This window comes from Astatotilapia calliptera, chromosome 22, assembly GCF_900246225.1.
Source record: "Astatotilapia calliptera chromosome 22, fAstCal1.2, whole genome shotgun sequence".
In the NCBI taxonomy this organism is placed as follows: Eukaryota; Metazoa; Chordata; class Actinopteri; order Cichliformes; family Cichlidae; genus Astatotilapia; species Astatotilapia calliptera.
Window position 1 is genome coordinate 2884935 of NC_039322.1, and position 22367 is coordinate 2907301.

A 22367-nucleotide genomic window follows, 5' to 3' on the forward strand; every position below is an offset into this window, starting at 1 on the left:
TTGTAAGAGCCTTGGAGACCCATTGACTAATGTTGATGAGTTTATAGCTCGACATAGACAGCTTTGTTCCTCGTACCGTTTAAATGGACAGGAAACTGAGACTACCTTTAGGAGATGTCTCACTTATAACTGGACCCGTGTCAGAGGACGGTACACGGGCAGAGGGCCAGGTGATAACACCCTGCCCTATGGAGATGCAGGTCTCGCTGTCCAAATTAATGGAGTGTACGATCGTCTCAGAAATACTTTTAGAACAACTGCAGACTACACAAAAATTTCACAATGCATACAGAAGGAAGGAGAAGACGTTCATGAGTATAGAGGTAGATTAGAGGAAGTGTTTAAGAGGCATAGTGGACTTGAAGAAGATGCAGACGTAGCAGGCCCCTATCAACAGCAGCTGAAACATGCCTTAATGAGTGGGTTCCATCCATCCATTGCAGATTTTATTAGGAAGCAAAATGTAAATCACACCACAGATGGAGTTACTCAATGTATGAATTGGGCAAAGCATGCACAAGATGTGATTAAAAGTAAAAAGAAAAAATTGCAGAATACAGTGAATGCTGCCACATTTTATGTTGATGAAGAGCCTCAGGTACTTTTTCAGGGGCAGACTAGACAAAGTAAAGGTAGAGGAGATAGAGGTAATTGGAGGGCTAGAGGAGAACGGAGGAGAAGGGATGAAAGGTGTTACAACTGTGGGAAAATAGGTCATTTCATTAGAGACTGCCTTGAGGACCTACGTGAGGAGTACAGACGACCAGGTCCACGTAACCCCTCATATAATAAATGACTAGTATCTGCTGCCACTGTCAATACACATGCATGTTTAGACACCCCATCAGACTGCCACAAACAACAATCAGTGCCCCAAACCATAGATTTGACTGAGGTTTTGTTGAATTTATCAGGGAAAGAAGTGAAACCCTTTCGCACATTAACAGTGCAGGGAAAAACTATACAGTTTTTATGTGACTCAGGAGCAGATAAAACCGTCCTGAGGGACCATGTATCAGGAATAAACCCCTCAAATGGTGTCATTTATGTAAAATCTGCAAACGGACAGTTAGATCAACATAGGATCTCTAAGCCAGTATGGATCAGAGATCCATCCACTGGAGAGACAGCTCAGGGCTCAGTAGTAATGTGTCCAACATGCCCTGTGAACCTTTTGGGTAGAGACATGATGGTAAAACTTGGAATCTCAATCATTCCCATGGCTGTTGGAATGATAACTGCAGGAAAAGGAGAAACTGCAGAAGCAATGGTTCACCAGGGCAGTAGCGATGTACATTACTATTGGACGCTTGACCTGTCAACTTCCAGGCCAGATCAGATAACCTGTAAAATGTTGACCACAGCTGAGGAGAGATTAGCTGAGGGCTATGATAGACAGGAGCCAGATGAGATGCACATCACACTTAGGTTTAAAACAACACCAGGACTTGATGATGCCTACACTGACAAAGTAATGAAACTGGGTCCTCAAAGAATTACTGTAAAAGCTGTATATACTGATGGTAAACAAATGGCAGGATGCAGTGTGATAATTTCTGAAGCAGCTCGACAACTCTTCAAAGGGAAGGTGCCACATGTTCCACTAACTAAGTGTAGCACAGCTGAGTGGGAAGATTTAGCATTTTTAGTGGAGCAGGGAGAGCACACAAATGTATGGCAGCCATGTGGAGGGGGATGGGAAACAAACATGCATAGCAGTATCTTCCGTAAGAAGCTGGGGTGGGTGACACATGCAACACCTCAGACACACTTAAAGGGAAGTGAGAATGAAACAGCAGAATGACATATGGTAGATCTAAATGATCACCCTGAGCTTAAACAGATTCCAGACATTTTGTGGTCAAAAGGAAAGACTGATGTAGGGTTAATGAAAACAGCAAACCCAGTAGTAATAAAGCCTAAAACCTCATATAGACCTAGAGTGAAACAGTATCCACTTAAACCAGATGCAGAAGTAGGGATTAAGCCTGTAATAGAAGACATGATTGAAGCAGGGATACTGGTAGAAGCCCCAAATGCAGCATGTAACACGCCCATTTTTCCAGTAAAAAAAGCTGATTCTCAATCGTGGCGCATGGTTCAAGATTTGAGGGCTGTAAATCAAGCTGTAGAAAGTATTGCACCATGTGTCCCAGACCCTCATACCTTGTTAAATCAGATAAGACCAGAGATGACATATTTCACAGTGGTAGATCTGAGTAATGCTTTCTTTTCCATACCAGTGCATGAGAATTCACAAGGTTGGTTTGGATTTACATACCAAGGTAAAAAATATACCTACACTAGATTACCACAGGGTTTTTGTGACAGTCCGACCCTTTTCATGCAAGCAATAACTAATTGTCTGTCTGATTTCATGATACCATCCCATTCACAGATCCTAGTTTATGTGGATGATATTTTGATAGCGTCTGATTCAGAACAAAATTGTAAAACTACGTCTATAGCACTGTTGACACATTTGGCAAAAACAGGGAATAAAGCATCGCTTTCAAAGTTACAGTGGGTACAGGAAGAGGTGAAATTCCTAGGTCACCAGCTTAGTTCAGCAGGAAAAAGCATACACCCAGAAAGGAAAGCAGCTATTTTAGCAGCTCCTAGGCCAGTGACAAAGAAACATATGATGCAATTTCTAGGACTGACTAATTATTGTCGTTCATGGGTACCAAATTTTGCTGAAGTAAGTCAACCACTGTTAGACATGATGTACAGTGAGTCCTTAGCTATGTCAGATAGTCTAACTTGGACTCCAGAGGGAGTGCAGGCATTCTGCACGTTGAAACAACTGTTGACGAGCGCGACTGTGTTAGGATTGCCTGATTATAAAAAGCCATTTGTCCAAACAGTTGACTGCAAAGGACATTTTATGACTTCAATGTTAGCACAAGACAGCGGGGGAAAAATGAAGCCAGTAGCTTACTATTCTAAAAGGTTAGATCCAGTTGCTTGTGCTTTGCCTCCGTGTGTGAGATCAGTGTGTGCAGCAGCTCAGGCTGTTCAATGTTCTGGGGAAATGGTTTTATTTCACCCTTTGACACTGTTAGTTCCACACGAGGTGGATGTTTTACTACTGCAGACTAAAATGACATTTCTGTCACCTGCAAGACATTTGTCTTTGATGTCACTCTTACTATCACAACCACACATTACCATAAAGCGGTGCACAATTCTAAATCCGTCAACCCTTTTGCCAACAGAAGACGAGGGCACTCCTCATGAGTGTAGAGAACACGTTGAGAAGGAGTGTAAGCCAAGGGATGACTTAACGGATGTGCCGCTAAGTGAGGGAAAGGTTTGGTTTGTTGATGGTTCAAGTTTTAAAACAGCAGAGGGACAGGCTAAAACAGGTTTTGCTGTAGTAGATAGTGAGACAGTTATTTGTGCAGGACAACTAACATGTTCTATGTCTGCTCAAGCAGCAGAGATAGTAGCTTTAACGGAAGCGTGTAAAGCTGCAGAGAAACAAGATGTGACAATATACACTGATAGTCAGTATGCATTCGCTACATTACATTTCTTTGCAGCACAGTGGGCAAGACGAGGTATGACAACCTCAACAGGGAAACCTGTAGAACACGCCAAACTCTTGCAAAATCTGCTGGACGCAGTGTTGTTACCCAGTAGAATTGCCGTTTGTAAATGTGCAGCACATACCCGAGGGAAAGATCCAGTTGCATTAGGGAATGCTTTCGCAGATAAGATCGCAAAAGAGGCAGCTTTAGGAGAATATGGTGTTCATGTTTTAGCGGTGCAACACCAGCAGACGTTGCCTATTACACCAGATGTATTAGCAGACATGCAGGCACACTCGCCTACTGCAGAAAAACAGTTGTGGCTCACTAAAGGAGCAAGCTTGCAGGATGGTGTTTATTATCTGTGTAATAAACCAATACTGCCTAAGAATTTGTATATGACTGCTGCTATTTTGAGTCATGGGCTTTGCCATGTCTCCACAGGGGGGATGATGGCAGCAGTAGAGCAACATTTTTATACTCTAGGATTTAATACCTTTTCAAAAAATTTTTGCAGGTCATGTATGATATGTTGCAAGCACAATTCCCAGGGTAATTTGAGACCCAAGAGAGGGAAATTCCCTAGACCCAGTCACCCATTTCAAGTTATTCACATGGACTTTATAGAACTGTCCAACTGTAACAACTATAAATACTGTTTAGTGATAGTGTGTCCTTTTTCAAAGTGGGTAGAAATTGTACCAACTAGAAAAGCAGATGCCATTTCGGTTGCCAAAGCAATATGTAAGAATATTATCCCAGAACATGGGATTCCAGAGACCATTTATAGTGATAATGGTCCACATTTTGTAAATGAAGTGATTGGATTAATGGCACAACATCTAGGGATAACATTAAAACATCATTGTTCATATCACCCACAAAGTGCAGGGTTGGTAGAGAGAACTAATGGAACAGTAAAGCTAAGACTTAGGAAGTCAATGGAAGAGACAGGCAGGACATGGTTAGACTGTGTAGAATTAGTTAAAGTGTACATGAGGATTACTCCAACAGAGAATGGTCTGACACCCTTTGAGATTATATATGGCAGACCATTTAGAGTTCCAGTTTTCTGTAGTGACGACAGAAAAGCAGAAGAGGAGAACACATTAGCAGATTGGATGCTTAAAATGTTTAAAAGTAAAGAAGTCGTGAGAGCAAATGATCTGCCAGATGTTTCTGTTTCTCCGCAGGAGCAGAGCCTGAAGCCTGGAGATTGGGTGCTGATAAAGGCCATAAAGAGGAAGTGCTGGTCCAGTCCACGGTGGGAAGGTCCTTATCAGGTGCTGCTGACGACGCCCACAGCAGTGAAGATCGCTGAAAGGAACACTTGGATACATCAAGCGCACTGCAAGAAGGTAACACACTTCCTGGCCGACTCTGGGTGATGGTGAAAAGGCCAGTGGTACAAAGGGGGGAGTATATCTCTAGGACCTCTCGTCTCAATCCTGGTGAAGAAACCAACGGATCCTGAACCCAACTTAGAATGGCTGGGAATGTGCTGTTCGCCTTCTTGTGCCTGTGGACCCTGAGTGGGATGACAGGAGCGCATTGGGACAGAGCAAATCACACCCAGTACCCGCACGGGTTTTCAACCAACTACTGGTGGCAGTTTATGAACACAACCGCTCACATAAACAACAAGACCAATTGTTATGCTTGTGCACACATGCCACTGTCTACACATTCTTCTGGACTGTGGCCATATAGCATCACTGAGAGCGAGACAGTTTGTTTGCTTGCTTTAGCAACACATCCAGGAGTAAAACGTACTTGGAACACTGCCAACTTTTCAATTTCCCTGAACCTGAATGGGAAGATTGATTCACCTGTAGCTGGGAAGGTGAACTGCTCTGGTAAGACAGATCTGCTGACTTGGCCCCAAGTTCCTGATCCACTTCCGGACATCATACTGTTAAATAAACTGGAAGCAGGCCAGTTACCTATGTGTTTCAAGGGCAATGGGTCAGCCCAAGTTGGAGATTTGCCATGGCATCTATGCAACGTCACCTATTCTTTTTGCCCTCGTTTGAACAGAATTAGCTGTCTGGCGTGTTTGAAGAATGCCAGATGTGCAAATGATGAGATTCAACGAGCAGCAGACTGTGCATTTGACACTTCGTACCAAATGACACTTACTGAAGGAAGACAGGATGTGGCCAAATGCTCAACAATCGCACCGACACCTAAGGGTACGAGGGTGTTAGCAGATTGGTATTTCTTATGTGGACATAAGGCTTACCCATCTTTACCAGCAAAATGGGGAGGTCTATGTGCACTCGTGAAATTATCTGATCATGTTTTCTTCATGGAGAGGATAGAACATCATCCAGGATCAAAGACAAAGAGAGACGTACAGAGTGCAAGCACAAAGCTCACAGATTTAAGTGAGGTCCCCTGGGAGTTTCGAATCTGGGGACCTGGAGCCAAATTCTTACAAGGGTTGTTCCCGTGGATCGGGGTCGGGAAAGTTGGAACTCATGTAGAAACTAGAAAAATTAGCATTTCCTGCGAAAATGCAGTGTGGATGCTTTAAAGCTGAAGCTGTATGCAAAAACTAGCTGAAAAGGCTGAAAAGTTGCAGAAATTGTAAAAACTTTGCAGAAGCAAAGGAACTTTGCTAAAATGGAATAACTTAGCAGAACTGCAATATCTTAGAGGAAACATAATACTTGGCAGAAATACAATAGCATACCAGAACTTAGCAGAAATATTGTAACTTACCAGAAACATGATAACTTCTCAAAAATACAAGAATTTAGGAGAAATAATATAAGATAACAGAAAGAATGTATTTAGCCAAAAATACTTAAGCATTACAGAAACACTATGATTTAGAAAAATAGTACAACAGAGCAGAAATACGGTGATTTACCAGAGACACTGTGTTGAACTATGAATATTGTAATTTTAAATCAATACTATGTTTCAGCACAAATACTATAATTTGACAGAAATACTATAATTTGGCAGAAATACCATGTTTTCAGCACAAATACTCTGGTTTAGCACAAATATTATAACATAGCAGAAATACAATTATATAGCAGAAATGCTATATTTAGAAAGAAAAATATAGTATAGTAGAAATAGTATGATTTAGCAGAAATACTACAATATAGCATAATAACAATGATTTAGAACAAATACTATGATTGAACAGAATAGTAATAACTTAAGTGAAAATACTGGAAAATGTAAGATGACAAGCTGAAAAAAAAACGGAACATGGTTAAGTTCCCTCAAAACTAATTGTTATTCACCTGTGAAAAAAAAATAAAGAAATAAAAATAAATTTAAAAAACAAGAAGGAACAGCCAACAGATACACACAAAATCAAATATGTATACACAAATGCACAGAGAGAGAGACACACACAGAGGGTCTATGCCAGTCAACCAGTCTGAATATATTATATTTTTTCCAACAATGAGATGCTGCCCTAAAGAGGGTCTCTCTCTCTCTCTCTCTCTCTCTCTCTCTCACACACACACACACAAGATTCAGTCAACCAGTCTAAATATATTGAATTTGAATCTTACAATGAGATCATCCCATAAAAAGGCTTTCTCTCTCTCTCTGTCACACACACACACACACACACACACACACACACACACACACACACACACACACACACACAGGGAGAGAGAAGCAAGTTTCATGCTCAGTCAAGCAGCCTGGGAGCTGCTCAATTTGAATCCACCAATCAGAGAGCCTGTGCACTTTTTCCCGCCAAAACAGGTGCACGCAGCACAAAGAGACACAGGATTTTTGCAGTCTATTTCTCATAGTGAGGACTCCCCTCAAACAAATGACCATAATTTCCTAACCGTAGGGGCTAGAACGGTCATTCTTACACCGTTTTGTTCAGAAGAGATGGGGGAATCTTAAAGTGTTGACAATTTATCATTAAAATATGAATTATTAAAGATATTTGACTTCTAATGCACCATAACTGAGTAGAGCAAAGCAAAAACTGCCTTGACTTGCCCTCAAACAACGCTTTCTAACTCTAAATCTATTTGGAGTATCGATATCATTCTTTCACCGTAAGAGACAGCAGGCTTTGGTGAACAATCAAGAAATTTTCAGGTATCTGTTGAAATCCATTAAAAAGATATGACGAGAGAAAAAAGTGGTTCATTTCCAGAGTTTGAAATCTGAAGAAATCTGAGCAAAGGACAAATTTCCTACCCTCAAACAAGTCTAACTCATTTCAGAACGGTAATAGGTGAGAAAATAATTCTTGAATTGTGAGTGTCAGGAGTGTCTGAAGATATACTGGGACAAGCCTCATGTCTTAACTTTGCTTTGTTAAGGAGGTATGACGATTCGAATATGCCTCTCATTACAGAAATCAAGCGGTGATTTTGAACAAGCTCTCCATTGACTTTCTATGGAGAGTTTTGCGACTTTGTGTTGGTCTGAGGAGATTTGCCAAAATTCTATAAGTCCCACAACAATGATAGTGACATTTTCGGAAAGCCAGCAAGAATACCTACGTTTTGATGTATAATTTGTGGAAGTTGAGTGAAAATTGAGCAAGTAGCAAGAAGTTGTTCGGACATGAAGAGAAGACTGCAAACCCTTCAGTGGCACACTGGAAGCCAAGTGCATAGCAACCGTAACAACGTATGTATTTTGTGAAAAATCACAATTTTGCAGCTGAAAACTTTAAGAGGCATAAAAGTAAAACGGTAAAAAGATTTGAAAAAGCTGATTTATACCTGAATAGCCCAATAATTTGAGAACATTTTAAAGTTTGAATGGTTGTTCTATGTGAAAATATGAGGAAGTAGTTAAGTTTCAAAAACAAGCAAATTTTAGCAGAATTGCAGAAGTTTCCCATTCATTTCAATGGGACAAATTAAGCTTAATATTTTAAAAAGTATAATAGTGAAAAATACCAAAAGACATAGCACACATTAGCAGAAATAGCAGAATAGTTTAAAATTTGAACGGTGACAGTCGGCTGAAAATTGTGGAAGTAGTTAAGTGCCAAAAAGTGTACGGAAGTCCCAAGAGGAACTCAATAGTGTGGATGCTTAAAGCATCCACACAATTAACAGGTATGCACTACTGAGACACATAAATTGGACCCAGACCCTTGGAACAGCCTTAGCAGAGGAGCAAAAGGCCATACGAACAATGGTTTTGCAAAACAGACTGGCTTTGGACTTGATAACTGCATCGCAAGGAGGAGTATGCAAATTGATAGGAGAAACATGTTGTACGTTCATACCAGATGGATATACAAGTGGAGGAGACATTTATGAAGCACTGCAGAATTTAACCACATTGCAGAAATATGTGATGAATAGCACGCCAGGAGCAGATGCACCACAAGGCTGGATGGCGTGGTTACTGTCTGGTCCTTGGTGGCATCTCCTTTTAAAAGTACTAACTCCTGTTTTTGGACTATTGATACTGATTTGCTTATGTATAGGATGCATTTTACCGTGTATAAGATCATTGCTAACTAAAATGATTTCTGATACATTTGTTAATTATGTACTCTTACAACAATATGAAATGACTGAAATTACTGACGTAACAGAAGCCTGTGTATGAATGATGCCTGCACTGAAAATGTTAAGCAAGAGGTGCATGGCTGAGAATATGCTACATAGGAATAATTTGTAACATAAAAATAACAAAACAGGAGGGAAATGTTAGATTAAATAGTTAAACATTTGTCATTTTTATATATACCATTTGTCCATTGTTTTAACTCTGTGAAAGGAATTCTTTCTTTCCTCCCATCCCCAGATTCTCGAGGTTCTGGGTGGGAGGTTGAAGTGTTTTATCACAGGAACGTCCTTTTGAAGATCTGTTTGATGTTTGGTAGAGCTTCCTACCCTTTGTATGGTTTCACTGTGTTATCTTTGGTAAACCATACATTGGGTGTGGGGGAAGACTACCCTCTTTATGACCAAGGATGTTGTTCCTGCTTTTAGGTTTTATGACCCTTTGATCAACACACACACACACACACACACACACACATTCTCACATAACACCCACACACACACACTTACATACAGTGCCTTGTCTTTGTAACCAAAGGGGGTTGCAGGGGGAGGTGTTTTGTAAACTATTGTTTGAAGTTTGTCAATAAAAGGCAGCGAGAGGAGGCCATCATCGGGGTTCATTGTCGTGCTGGACACAGATGAGGGGGCCTCCCTTGCGCAAGAAATCGATCGAACACTGTTGCCTTGTTTTTCTTTCATGGGAATAAGTCTTGGATACAGCGGGGTCTGAGTTTAGACCCAACAGTTTTCATCATGATGCTGATCCAGAATCCTTCCCTTATTATTTAATTCTAGTGCTATAAGTGTCATGGTCCTGGGTCATGTGACCCAGTGCTTTGTGTTAATTATTATTATCTTATGCTTTAGGTTATTCTGGTTATGTCTTTTGCTATGATTTCTAGTTCCTAGGTTTGGTTCCCATGCTCCCTCTGTTCCAGTTCAGTCAGGTCTCTGTGTAAAGCCCGTGGCTGTGTCCCAATTCAGGGTCTGCACGCTTGAAGTACGTGCACTACGGTGCGTACTATGAGTACGAGAAGTGCGGAAGTGAGAGGCTTGTGAAATGGGACGGTCTAGCCTGCGTCGCGCTGTTCAGGTTGCCTAGCAACCATGATACTAACCGCGAGAAACATTTCATACAGCTTTGTGTGACAGAAATGAAGGAGAAAAAATGTCTTGTTGGTCAGCACTTTGTGTCAGCACTTTGTGAAACTCTGGTTTTATGTTAAAGTGCTTTAGAAATAAAGTTGGTATGGTATGGTATGGTATTCATTTTTGTCATGACATCACTTTGATTAGTTGAGTATCTGAGGACTGGAAATATATATATATATATATATATATATATATATATATATATATATATATATATATATATATATATATATATATGTGTGTGTGTGTGTGTGTATATATATATATATATATTACAGCATTGAGCTTGAACTTGAAAGATTCAAGTTGCAGTTATTTATATTTCCTATCACCTTAAATCTTCACTCAAAAGTGTATATACAGATGTATTATACATAAGAGACAAATATTGTTCGTTTAATATGTTGGCATTATTAAATTTGGCTCAATACTTACATACATGTGTAAAAAGAAAATGTACGAGCTGTGAAAACTGTGTCTGATAGAATGAAGAGTAGATTGATATATGAAATATTCCTTTATTGGGTGAGAAAATCAGACCATGTCATAACTGCTGTAAGTCACACAGAATAGATATTAGAGCCTTAAACAGGCTGACGTCTGCTAAATGGGTCAAACTGGGCAGAAAGTAAACAAACACATAACATCCTTATAGAATATGATGTAACACTATAGATCAACTTAGCTCAGAATATATAAAGCATATAAACAATTACAGCAACATGATGCAACAAACACAGCAGTGCTACTGATCCAAAATACTCAAAGCTTCATAGAACTGAAACAAACATTTATTTTTACATACTTTAGGTTTCTGAACATTAAACTTGTTGCTGCCTTTCACAGTGTGTAACTTGAAGGCCTGAGTACTTTCTCCCACACTGAAAACACTGGGATGATGAAATTATTTGAACATTACCTAATAAGACTGATTCAGGACAGACAGTTAGTTATGTTAAACTTTCCTAGCAGTCCTTCACAAACAGGGAACAGTCTGTCTATTCTCTCCATCTGTCAGCAGACAGGGTCGAAAAAATCGGATTTGATGAGCTTTCGCCTGCAGTGTGAACGTAGCCTTAGTTCTGTCCTTGCCATCCTCACTTTTTTTGTGTGTTTTCACCTGTTGGAATAAAAGCTCACTCGCATCACAGCCTGTGCCTGAATCTTGGGTCCTTCATTCATAACACCATGCAGCTTGCCTCAGAAACCGTGACAATGAGAATAAAATGAGACTAAAAAGTAAGTAATAGTAATAAATATAAAATAATGTATTTGTGATGATTCAATTTTTTTGACTATCCACTCTGTGCATAAGAAATGTTTAAACTGTAGAGATACAAACATTTTGCTGCTGTAAGATCAGCATTTTGTCATGTTTGAAATATTAATCTAATATAATGTGTTTCTGGCACTTTTCCCCCTGCAACTTTGTGTCTTTGTCTCATTTTCTCTGTATCTCTTTGTACAACTTTATAGTGACAAAAAAAGGCTTTCTATTCTATTCTAACTTGCATGTTTCTGTCAGTCAGATGATTTCCATAGAGAGGCACTTTGCATCAGCAGCACCATGCTCCAGTGCTCTGGGAGAGTTTATAGTCCTGAGAGTTGAACACTGGATGACTGACAGCTGTCCTTCATCACAACAGAAGCCACAGAAATCCTCCTCATCAAAAACATGACTTTGATCTGCGTCCTCATCTGGACTCTCCTCTGCTGCTGCTTCACAGGTAAAGTCCAGAGAATCAAACTCCTCTCCTCTATCAACATCTGTCCCTCTGAAATGAAGCCCACAAAACCATGAAGCTGCTTTATGTTTTTGTCTCTGTGTCCTCAGAGTCCAGAGGACAGATCACAGTGACTCAGCCTGGAGCAGTGAGCTCTGCTGTGGGAGGATCTGTGAGCATCAAGTGTAGGACCAGTCAGAATGTTTATAACAACAACCATTTAGCCTGGTACCAACAGAAAGATGGAGGAGTTCCTAAACTGCTCATTTATGTTGCTAGCACTCGAGTATCAGGGATTCCAGCTCGTTTTACAGGCAGTGGATCAAACTCTGACTTCACTCTGACCATCAGTGGAGTCCAGGCTGAAGATGCAGCAGTTTATTACTGTCAGAGTCTTCACTATCCTAACAGTCAGTGGGTGTTCACACAGTGAAAAACAGTCGTACAAAAACCTCCCTCAGTCAGACTGAACAGAAACTGAAGTGACTGCTGCAGCTGGAAGATACTGCAGAGACTGATACAGTTCACTGAGGACACACACACACACACACACACACACACACACGCACACACACACACTGTATATCTCTTCAACAAATACCATAATTTTTTGCTCTCATCTCTCATCTTGCAAAAATTATTTCTCTGAAATGAAGCTCCCAAAACCATGATGTGTACGATTATGATAAAGAAAGCTGAGCAGTGTATTGAAAAAAGCTTGGCTATGACCTTTGAGCTCAGCTTGAAAATAGATCTGTGAAGGTTCGCAGTCAGTTATTGTGTGGATGCTTTAAGCATCCACACTATTGAGTTCCTCTTGGGACTTCCGTACACTTTTTGGCACTTAACTACTTCCGCAATTTTCAGCCGACTTTCACCGTTCAAATTTTAAACTATTCTGCTATTTCTGCTAATGTGTGCTATGTCTTTTGGTATTTTTCACTATTATACTTTTTAAAATATTAAGCTTAATTTGTCCCATTGAAATGAATGGGAAACTTCTGCAATTCTGCTAAAATTTGCTTGTTTTTGAAACTTAACTACTTCCTCATATTTTCACATAGAACAACCATTCAAACTTTAAAATGTTCTCAAATTATTGGGCTATTCAGGTATAAATCAGCTTTTTCAAATCTTTTACCGTTTTACTTTTATGCCTCTTAAAGTTTTCAGTTGCAAAATTGTGATTTTTCACAAAATACATACGTTGTTACGGTTGCTATGCACTTGGCTTCCAGTGTGCCACTGAAGGGTTTGCAGTCTTCTCTTCATGTCCGAACAACTTCTTGCTACTTGCTCAATTTTCACTCAACTTCCACAAATTATACATCAAAACGTAGGTATTTTTGCTGGCTTTCCGAAAATGTCACTATCATTGTTGTGGGACTTATAGAATTTTGGCAAATCTCCTCAGACCAACACAAAGTCGCAAAACTCTCCATAGAAAGTCAATGGAGAGCTTGTTCAAAATCACCGCTTGATTTCTGTAATGAGAGGCATATTCGAATCGTCATACCTCCTTAACAAAGCAAAGTTAAGACATGAGGCTTGTCCCAGTATATCTTCAGACACTCCTGACACTCACAATTCAAGAATTATTTTCTCACCTATTACCGTTCTGAAATGAGTTAGACTTGTTTGAGGGTAGGAAATTTGTCCTTTGCTCAGATTTCTTCAGATTTCAAACTCTGGAAATGAACCACTTTTTTCTCTCGTCATATCTTTTTAATGGATTTCAACAGATACCTGAAAATTTCTTGATTGTTCACCAAAGCCTGCTGTCTCTTACGGTGAAAGAATGATATTGATACTCCAAATAGATTTCGAGTTAGAAAGCGTTGTTTGAGGGCAAGTCAAGGCAGTTTTTGCTTTGCTCTACTCAGTTATGGTGCATTAGAAGTCAAATATCTTTAATAATTCATATTTTAATGATAAATTGTCAACACTTTAAGATTCCCCCATCTCTTTTGAACAAAACGGTGTAAGAATGACCGTTCTAGCCCCTACGGTATATTATAATCATACTATTTCCAAATATTACTGCCAGGTCCCCAGGCAGCCAATCCTCTGTGAGGCCTGAGACATTCAAATTTACATATCAGGGCCTCCACGGCTTCCCAGCCAGCCAATCATATATGTGGGCTGAGGCATTCAAATTTGCATGTTGGGGCCTTCGTGGCTTCTAAACCAACCCGTCATCCATGTCATATATCTCTAAAAATTCATATTTTAATGATAAATTGTCAACACTTGACGATTCCCCCATCTCTTCTGAACAAAACGGTGTAAAAATGACCGTTCTTGCCCCTACGGTTAGGAAATTATGGTCATTTGTTTGAGGGGAATCCTCACTATGAGAAATAGACTACAAAAATCCTATCTCTGTGCTGCGTGTGTGCACCTGTTTTGGCGGGAAAAGTACACAGCCTCTCTGATTGGTGGATTCAAATTTATCAGCTCCCAGGCTGCTTGACTGACCTAGAAACTTGCTTCTCTCCCTGTGTGTGTGTGTGTGTGTGTGTGTGTGTGTGTGTGTGTGTGTGTGTGTGTGTGTGTGTGTGTGTGTGTGTGTGTGAGAGACAGAGACAGAGAGAGAGAGACAGAGACAGAGAGAGAGAGACAGAGAGAGAGAAAGACCCTCTTTAGGGCAGCATCTCATTGTTTGACTTGCATAGACCCTGTGTGTGTGTCTCTCTCTTTACATTTCTGTATTTATTTATTTGCATTTCTTTTTTTCCCCACAGTTGAACAATAATTAGTTTTGAGACAGCTTAACCATGTTCTGTTTTTTTCTCAGCTTGTCATTTTAGTTTTCCAGTATTTTCACTTAAGTTATAACTATTCTGCTCAATCATAGTATTTGTTCTAAATCATTGTTATTATGCTATATTGTAGTATTTCTGCTAAATCATACTATTTCTACTATATTAAATTTTTCTTTCTAAATATAGCATTTCTGCTATCTTATAATATTTGTGCTAAACCAGAGTATTTGTGCTGAATCATAGTATTTCTGCCAAATGATAGTATTTCTGCCAAATTATAGTATTTGTGCTAAAACATAGTATTAATTTAAAATTACAATATTCATAGTTCATCACAGTGTCTCTGGTAAATCACAGTATTTCTGCTATGTTGTACTATTTTTCTAAATCATAGTGTTTCTGTAATGTTTAAGTATTTTTGGCTAAATATATTCTTTCTGTTATCTTATATTATTTCTCCTAAATTCTTATATTTTTGAGAAGTTGTCATGTTTCTGGTAAGTTACAATATTTCTGCTAAGTTCTGCTATGCTATTGTATTAAAGTATTATGTTTCCTCTAAGATATTGCAGTTCTGCTAAGTTATTACATTTTAGCAAAGTTCCTTTGCTTCTGCAAAGTTTTTACAATTTCTGAAACTTTTCAACTTTTTCAGCTAGTTTTTGCATACAGCTTCAGCTTTAAAGCATCCACACTGCATTTTCGCAGGAAATGCAAATTTTTCTAGTACTAGTCTTCTATCTGGGTGTTGTTGGGTCTGTGTTTCCACAAGCCCCGCTGGTTTAGAGACTAATTCATCATGAAGAAAACGAGACAGTCAGCGATCGATCGATTTATTTGCAATGGAGGCCTCGTCGGTGTCTACCACAAAATGACCCCAACGACGGCCTCCGCTTGCTATTGGGAAAACAGTTCACACAATACAATAGTACCTCCCCTCGTAAAACCCCCTTGGTTACAAAGACAAGGCACTGTATGTATGTGTGTGTGTGTATGTGTGTATCAAGATATGGCCCTGTGAACGTCTCCTTAAAAGCTGGTGCCAGGAGTCCAGCGGTCCACCTAAACAAAAGGCTCTTATACTTAAACAGATACAGAGTAGGTGTCCTCCCATACTATATAAAGAAGGTACGACCTCACTCATGACCTTAGGATGTGTGTGCATGCCAGAACACTCTGGAATAGTCTTTGCAGACTACCAAGGATCAGACCTCTATCATTATACAATTGATACCTCTAAGCATATATGATTATATGATAGAGCCCCTTTTTTATGGCCTCTATCAACCCTCATCGCCTCACTTCAGGCATTCTTCCTGTGGGGGGAATACTTATGACTCCTCTATTGTCCTTTTTATCTCTGCAGAAAACCTTTCTCGGAAAGGGTATTGGATCCAGTTGTTTTACTGCTGTTATGATCCCACCTGTTGAATCACTTTAGCAGTCTTGTAGAAGTGGTCATGATGCAAATGACAACAACAATGACACAAAGGAAGACCCTCTTCAGATTGTCAAAGTATGCTTAGCACAGTGACACAGCATTAGGTGATGTTCATAGGAAATTGCCGTCGGTCATTCCCCATCACCACCCTAGCTTCTGGTTTATGTGCTGCTCACAGAATCATGATGCCATCATTGAACTCCCTCTGTGCTGTCGATTGGAGCTTGGCACGCTCCCCTCACCCTCAGATGCCCGTCTGTAGTATTTTTTCTCTCTTACTTTCTTTGCTAAATGTACCTGTATATTGTTTATATGATCTAAATATATTAACAATGAACAATTTCTTTTTGTTCTCAGATCAAATAAAACAATTCCATCTCAAATACTTTTTTTCCACATAATGAAAGTATTTGTGTAGAAATTAAAACTCTTTGCAAGTAAATTATTGTTTTATCATATATCCTGCGTAATTTAAAATACGAAAATATTAAAACCATACTAAATATAGAAGAATGTATTAAAACTATCACAGTAAAGCTCCTGTTAAGTAAAGGTGGTATGAATAATTTGTTTTACAGAGACGAGTAAAACTTTGATTTTCAAGTCCTTTCACTCTAATTACCACTGGAGCAAAGCTAAGTTAGAAAAATTAAATGTAATGCAGGGCTGTAGAGTGCAACCAATTTGGTCGCAAGTGCGATTAAAAATAATCTCAGGTCGCAGCGGTACGACCAACTATTCGAGTAAAATAAATAAATAAAAAAACACTCTGCAACTCTGAAACTCTCCCTGTGGTCAACAACCGACACACATTATGCTCCTATCGTGGTCTAAACCAATCAGAGATAATCAGGGGTGGGACCTCTCTGATTGGTCGTAGTTCAGATATTCATGTAGTCCGTCTGTACGTTTGAAAGTACAGGCAGATAGAGAGAGGTGAGTAGCTTGAATAAAGCGACATTGATTCATTAAATCCTAAATCGAGTTTTAAACATAAATATATTTTCCCAGAAACACCGGAATCTCAGGTTAAAGATCACAAAAGTATTTTATCAACCACCAAACAGTAAATGAGAGCAGGTAAACGGATTTCACACAAAGACACACAGTGTAAACACACAGCGGGACCCGACGCATCAGAATCAGCTTTCTCTGCTTTCTCACACGACGGCACGTAGACGGACACGCCATCGGGCTGAAAGCCGACAGCTCACTGATTCTGATGCGTCGGGTCCGCGCTGTTTACATCTTTTTTGTGCTGATTCTGAGCTGCAGGTTTTGTCTCTCTCCAAGCAAAATTGACTGAACCAGCAGCAAAAGAAGCAACAAACTATTCACATCTGATAAACATCGTCATGAATTCCCTCTTACTTTACTGTTTTGTTTCCACCAAGATAAAAATCGCACTTCATGCACAGCTCTCTCTCTCTCTGTATTCAAGAACAGTTTCCCGTCTCAAATCTCTGTTTTCTGCATTATTCCTTCGCTTATTACCCACCAGTCTACCGTTGTTTGCAGCTCTGTCAGCCTCTGTGTTTTTTTCTTTTTTTCTTTTACTTCAATGACCTCGGACAAGAAAGCCTATTTTCTGCTGTTCAATACTGAAGAAATGTAAACTTTTTAAAATTATGCAAAATTGCAAAATATTTTTAAGATTATCTGCTATAAAAAGCCAGGCCAGGAATATCTCCTTCATGTTTCTGTTTTTTATTCTCAGTTACTTTGACACATGGGCATTGTTAGGATTGATATTTTTTATATTGTCATTTGTGCTAAAATATATAGATATATAACCATTGCCTTTATGTGTCCTAATATGGCTATCATTATGAAGAAAAAGCCAGACAGTCAAAGAGGCTTTCTTTTGTTTACATTTACATCATGTACACTTATATAAGTTGGTTGGACTTTTGAGCCATGGGTGGACATGACTCAAAAAGGGGGGAGAAGATCATAAACAACTTGATCCAATTTCCTTTAAAAAACTTTTTCTGCAGTGACAACAGGAAAGGAGAGGAGTTGTAAATGCAGATGATTCACCAGGTGACTCGATCACCCCACAGGGTGTCTACAGTGAGAAGATTTGGGGGTTTGAAAGGGGTCATAAAGAGGAGTGTTGACCAGGCTACAGCTTTGAAGATAGCTGGAAGCCACATGGACAAACCAAAAACCAACGGATGTGTTTGAATGCCTATGTCTGCATACATTTGGATTGTAGTGCATATTCTTTTGAGAACGTTGATTCTTGTTTTTGACTGTTGACATTCATTTGTTTCCTTGCAGGATGTAGTTTCCTGTGTGTGAGATGAATGAGAAGTAGGATAATTGCTAAGCACGTTTCGTACATGTATTAACTGTGAACTTTTGCAGCAGTAGGAAGTGAATGATGTGAGGAGCTGTGTGTGAATGAAGCCTATACTGAACTGTCAAACACAAGGGTGCATAAGTGGAAATTTAAGTACAAAGTTGACAAAAAGGGGGGACTGTTGGAGTCAAATTGTTAAATGTTGTCATTGTGTTACTTAAATATGTAAGACTTAGTTCAAGCAGCATGGTCAAAGACATTCCTTTGTCTCTGACCACCTCTCCAGCCTGTTTGTTGGTGGGGGAGGCTGTACACAGCAAATTCAAAAGTGTTAAATGTTTTGGTGTTAATAGTCGTCTTGCAAAAGTAGAGTTAATTTTACTCTAAGCAGAGTCACATTCTTTTAATGTAACTCTGAGGTGTAAAATGATAGTAGTTAAAATCAAGTGTTAAAAATGAGTGTTTCTCTGTCAAATCTGGAGGTGTTACAATGGAAACATTAACTCTTGACCTCTTAACTCTGAACTCCTACAGGGGCTATGACACCAACAGAGTAAATTCACAGACTCCGCCCCCAGCACGGCTCCAATCGAAGCTGAAGTGAAGCCGTTTCGGAACATTTTGCTCTACATATTTGAGTTGTTTGCCATGCTTGGTAAGTCATTTTTTCAAAGATTGTTTCAATTATTATCATGAGCTTTTACTTCTGTGGCTCTTTGGAGTTGAGACGAAGCTGTGTGAAAGGCATTAGCCATGTTGCTCGGTGATAGCATAACATTCTGTTTTAGCTAGCTGAAAGGTATAAATACCACAGCCTTGAAAAAAAGCTTGCATGTGAATTTTCAGTCAAACTTTTGGTCAAATACACCTAAAACAATGTCTAGAATGTGAAATGTTGGTATAATGGTGCTACATGAAGCCTGAAAACAATCGCCCATAAAAAAAAAAACCAAAACGAGCAAACAGCAGTAGCAGACGTCCTGACTGGATTCTACGTTAGCATTAGTGTCAACTAATTTTTATTCAATCTCCACACAGGATATGCTTGTGAAGATGGAATATGGGGGAGAGCAGAAGTGTGTTGAAGTTCCACAAAGGGATGAATGAAGGACATGCATATTGTATTGAAGAAATAAGTGATGAGAATGCTGTTATTTGCATTTACCATGTCAGACCTTTTGATAAACAAAATTCTAATGAAAGTGAGAACATGTATACTGTTACATCTTTCAGAAAATGTTTTGAAATTGTGGTGCACAGTTCAGAATAAATGTTTTTCAAAAACCATTGCATCTTTTTAGTAAATGTTTATTTCCAAAAGAAATTTCTAGAAGTTCAGAACAGTAAAATTCCCGCTTTTTAGAATGAATTAGAAGATAACTCTTACGTAGTTAAACTAAAATACTCTTTGAGAGTTAATATATAAACTCTTAACACTAAGTGTTAAATTATCAACTCCAGACAGATTTGGTGTTTAACACTAAATAAGAGTTAACGTACCAACTCTCCAAAAAGAGTTAAATTAACACTCTCTGGTGTGGACCCATATAGACACTTTAATAGTGTTGAAATCAAATCCGATAGTGTTAATTTGGACATGCTGGATTTGCTGTGTAGTGTTTCATTATAGGGACATCCTATGTGAGGGTTCTGTTTTCTTGCTTAGTAAGCTTCCTGCTTTTATGACCCTTTTGATAAGCAGGAGGTCACACAAACACACCACCAAACAAACATACACACTCACATACACACAAACACACATACTCGCACACACACACACACACACACACACACACACACACACACACACACACACACACACACACACACAGACACACATGCGCAGTGTTTCAACCTTTTGTGACCATAGGGGGTTTTTACAACGAGTGGTGTTTGTGTTCTCAGAATAAAAAGCTGCAAGGAAGGCTGTTTACTTGATGCTCGCTAGCAGACAGGTGAGGAGCGTTTAGCTCCAAGAGCCTGGTTCCAACCAGCCTGCCTTGCTAGCAAGTAAAATTGCTGTTCATCTTGCTTCCTTGTCGTTAACGGGAATAAGTTTCTAAACCAGCGGGGCCTGTGGAAGCGCAGAGCAGCGATCGCGGCGAAGCTGCTCCTCCGGCACGGTGGCGGGATTCCTCCAGGTCGCTCGCTAACACTGTGGAGCATCAGCAGTGAGTCACGGATGTTAAAAAGCGTCTGTCGCTCATACACCAACAGGGAGTGGGTTTTCCAAGCTAGCAGGGACACCACTAAGAACATAATACACAAACATTGCAGAACCGAGAGAAAGACGGCGTGCCATAACACCCGGTGCCATCTCTGCATTCTTATGGCCAAAGAGTGCCAAAGCACTTTAAGCACAAGAACGAGATTGTTAGTTAATCATTTACAAATCAATATTGTCTGTATGGACAGCAATTTCCCCCCAAAAAAGGGCACATGTAAAACCGCGGTGTTAAGCGATGCGGTTGAAAAAGTGGCGCACCAGTGCAACCAAGGCAAAAAGTTATTCTAGAGCCCTGTAATGTTAAAGATAATTAGAACATGAAGGCACTGCTTAGCTTAACTGGAAAACAATTCTGGGATTTGTTTTTTGAACTTTAGCATCACAGTTGAACAAATGAAACACCAGGAGAATAACAAAGTGAAAGATGAAACATCGACCAAATAATTTTAACAATGTTCAAGTTTGAAAATAGTTTCAGGATTCATTTTTAAGGTTAGGGTAAGAGGCTGGGGAAAGCATTATGTCAACTAGATGTCCTCACTAAGGTATAAAAAGCATTTATTTGTGTGTGTGTGTGTGTGTGTGTGTGTGTGTGTGTGTGTGTGTGTGTGTGTGTGTCCTCAGTGAACTGTATCAGTCTCTGCAGTATCTTCCAGCTGCAGCAGTCACTTCAGTTTCTGTTCAGTCTGACTGAGGGAGGTTTTTGTACGACTGTTTTTCACTGTGTGAACACATGCTGACTGTTAGGATAGTGAAAACTCTGACAGTAATAAACTGCTGCATCTTCAGCCTGGACTCCACTGATGGTCAGAGTGAAGTCAGAGTTTGATCCACTGCCTGTAAAACGAGCTGGAATCCCTGATACTCGAGTGCTAGCATGCTTAATGAGTAGTTTAGGAACTCCTCCATCTTTCTGTTGATACCAGAACATATAGTTGTTGTTATAAACATTCTGACTGGTCGTGCACTTGATGCTCACAGATCCTCCCACAGCAGAGTTCACTGCTCCAGGCTGAGTCACTGTATATTGTCCTCTGGACTCTGAGGACACAGAGACAAAAACATAAAGCAGCTTCATGGTTTTGTGGGCTTCATTTCAGAGGGACAGATGTTGATAGAGGAGAGGAGTTTGATTCTCTGGACTTTACCTGTGAAGCAGCAGCAGAGGAGAGTCCAGATGAGGACGCAGATCAAAGTCATGTTTTTGATGAGGAGGATTTCTGTGGCTTCTGTTGTGATGAAGGACAGCTGTCAGTCATCCAGTGTTCAACTCTCAGGACTATAAACTCTCCCAGAGCACTGGAGCATGGTGCTGCTGATGCAAAGTGCCTCTCTATGGAAATCATCTGACTGACTCCAGCATGACTTGTTTAAAAAGAATTTTTCACAGCATATTTGGAATGTGACTCAACTGAACACTGTAGATTCATAGACAGGTAACAAATAAAGAAAAACTCGACCCCTACAATGAAGTGATGTGAAAGCTGTGTAAATTTGAGCAGATGTGTTAGAGCTCACGTTTATCCTCCAGTATCATCACCATCATTGACACTGAATGTGGGGACATAATCAAAAATCATAATTATAAAACTTTCAAATAAAAAAACTGGAGAATCCGTACCAAAGAGCACTGAAGCTTTTATATTCGGTGTTAACTCAACAATGTAAACAAACACTTTTTCAGTT

At 39.6% G+C, this 22367-nt stretch overlaps 1 gene segment (V, D, J or C); it reads right to left on the reverse strand.

The window, feature by feature from the left end:
• LOC113014113 (Ig kappa chain V-III region MOPC 63-like) overlaps positions 1 to 21881 on the reverse strand; it is a 28329-nt gene extending 6448 nt beyond the window's left edge. The window contains 2 exon segments of the V gene segment in view: positions 21413 to 21722; positions 21830 to 21881. Of these exon segments, the coding sequence occupies positions 21413 to 21722; positions 21830 to 21881 (362 nt within the window).
• Positions 21882 to 22367: the final 486 nt, after the last annotated feature.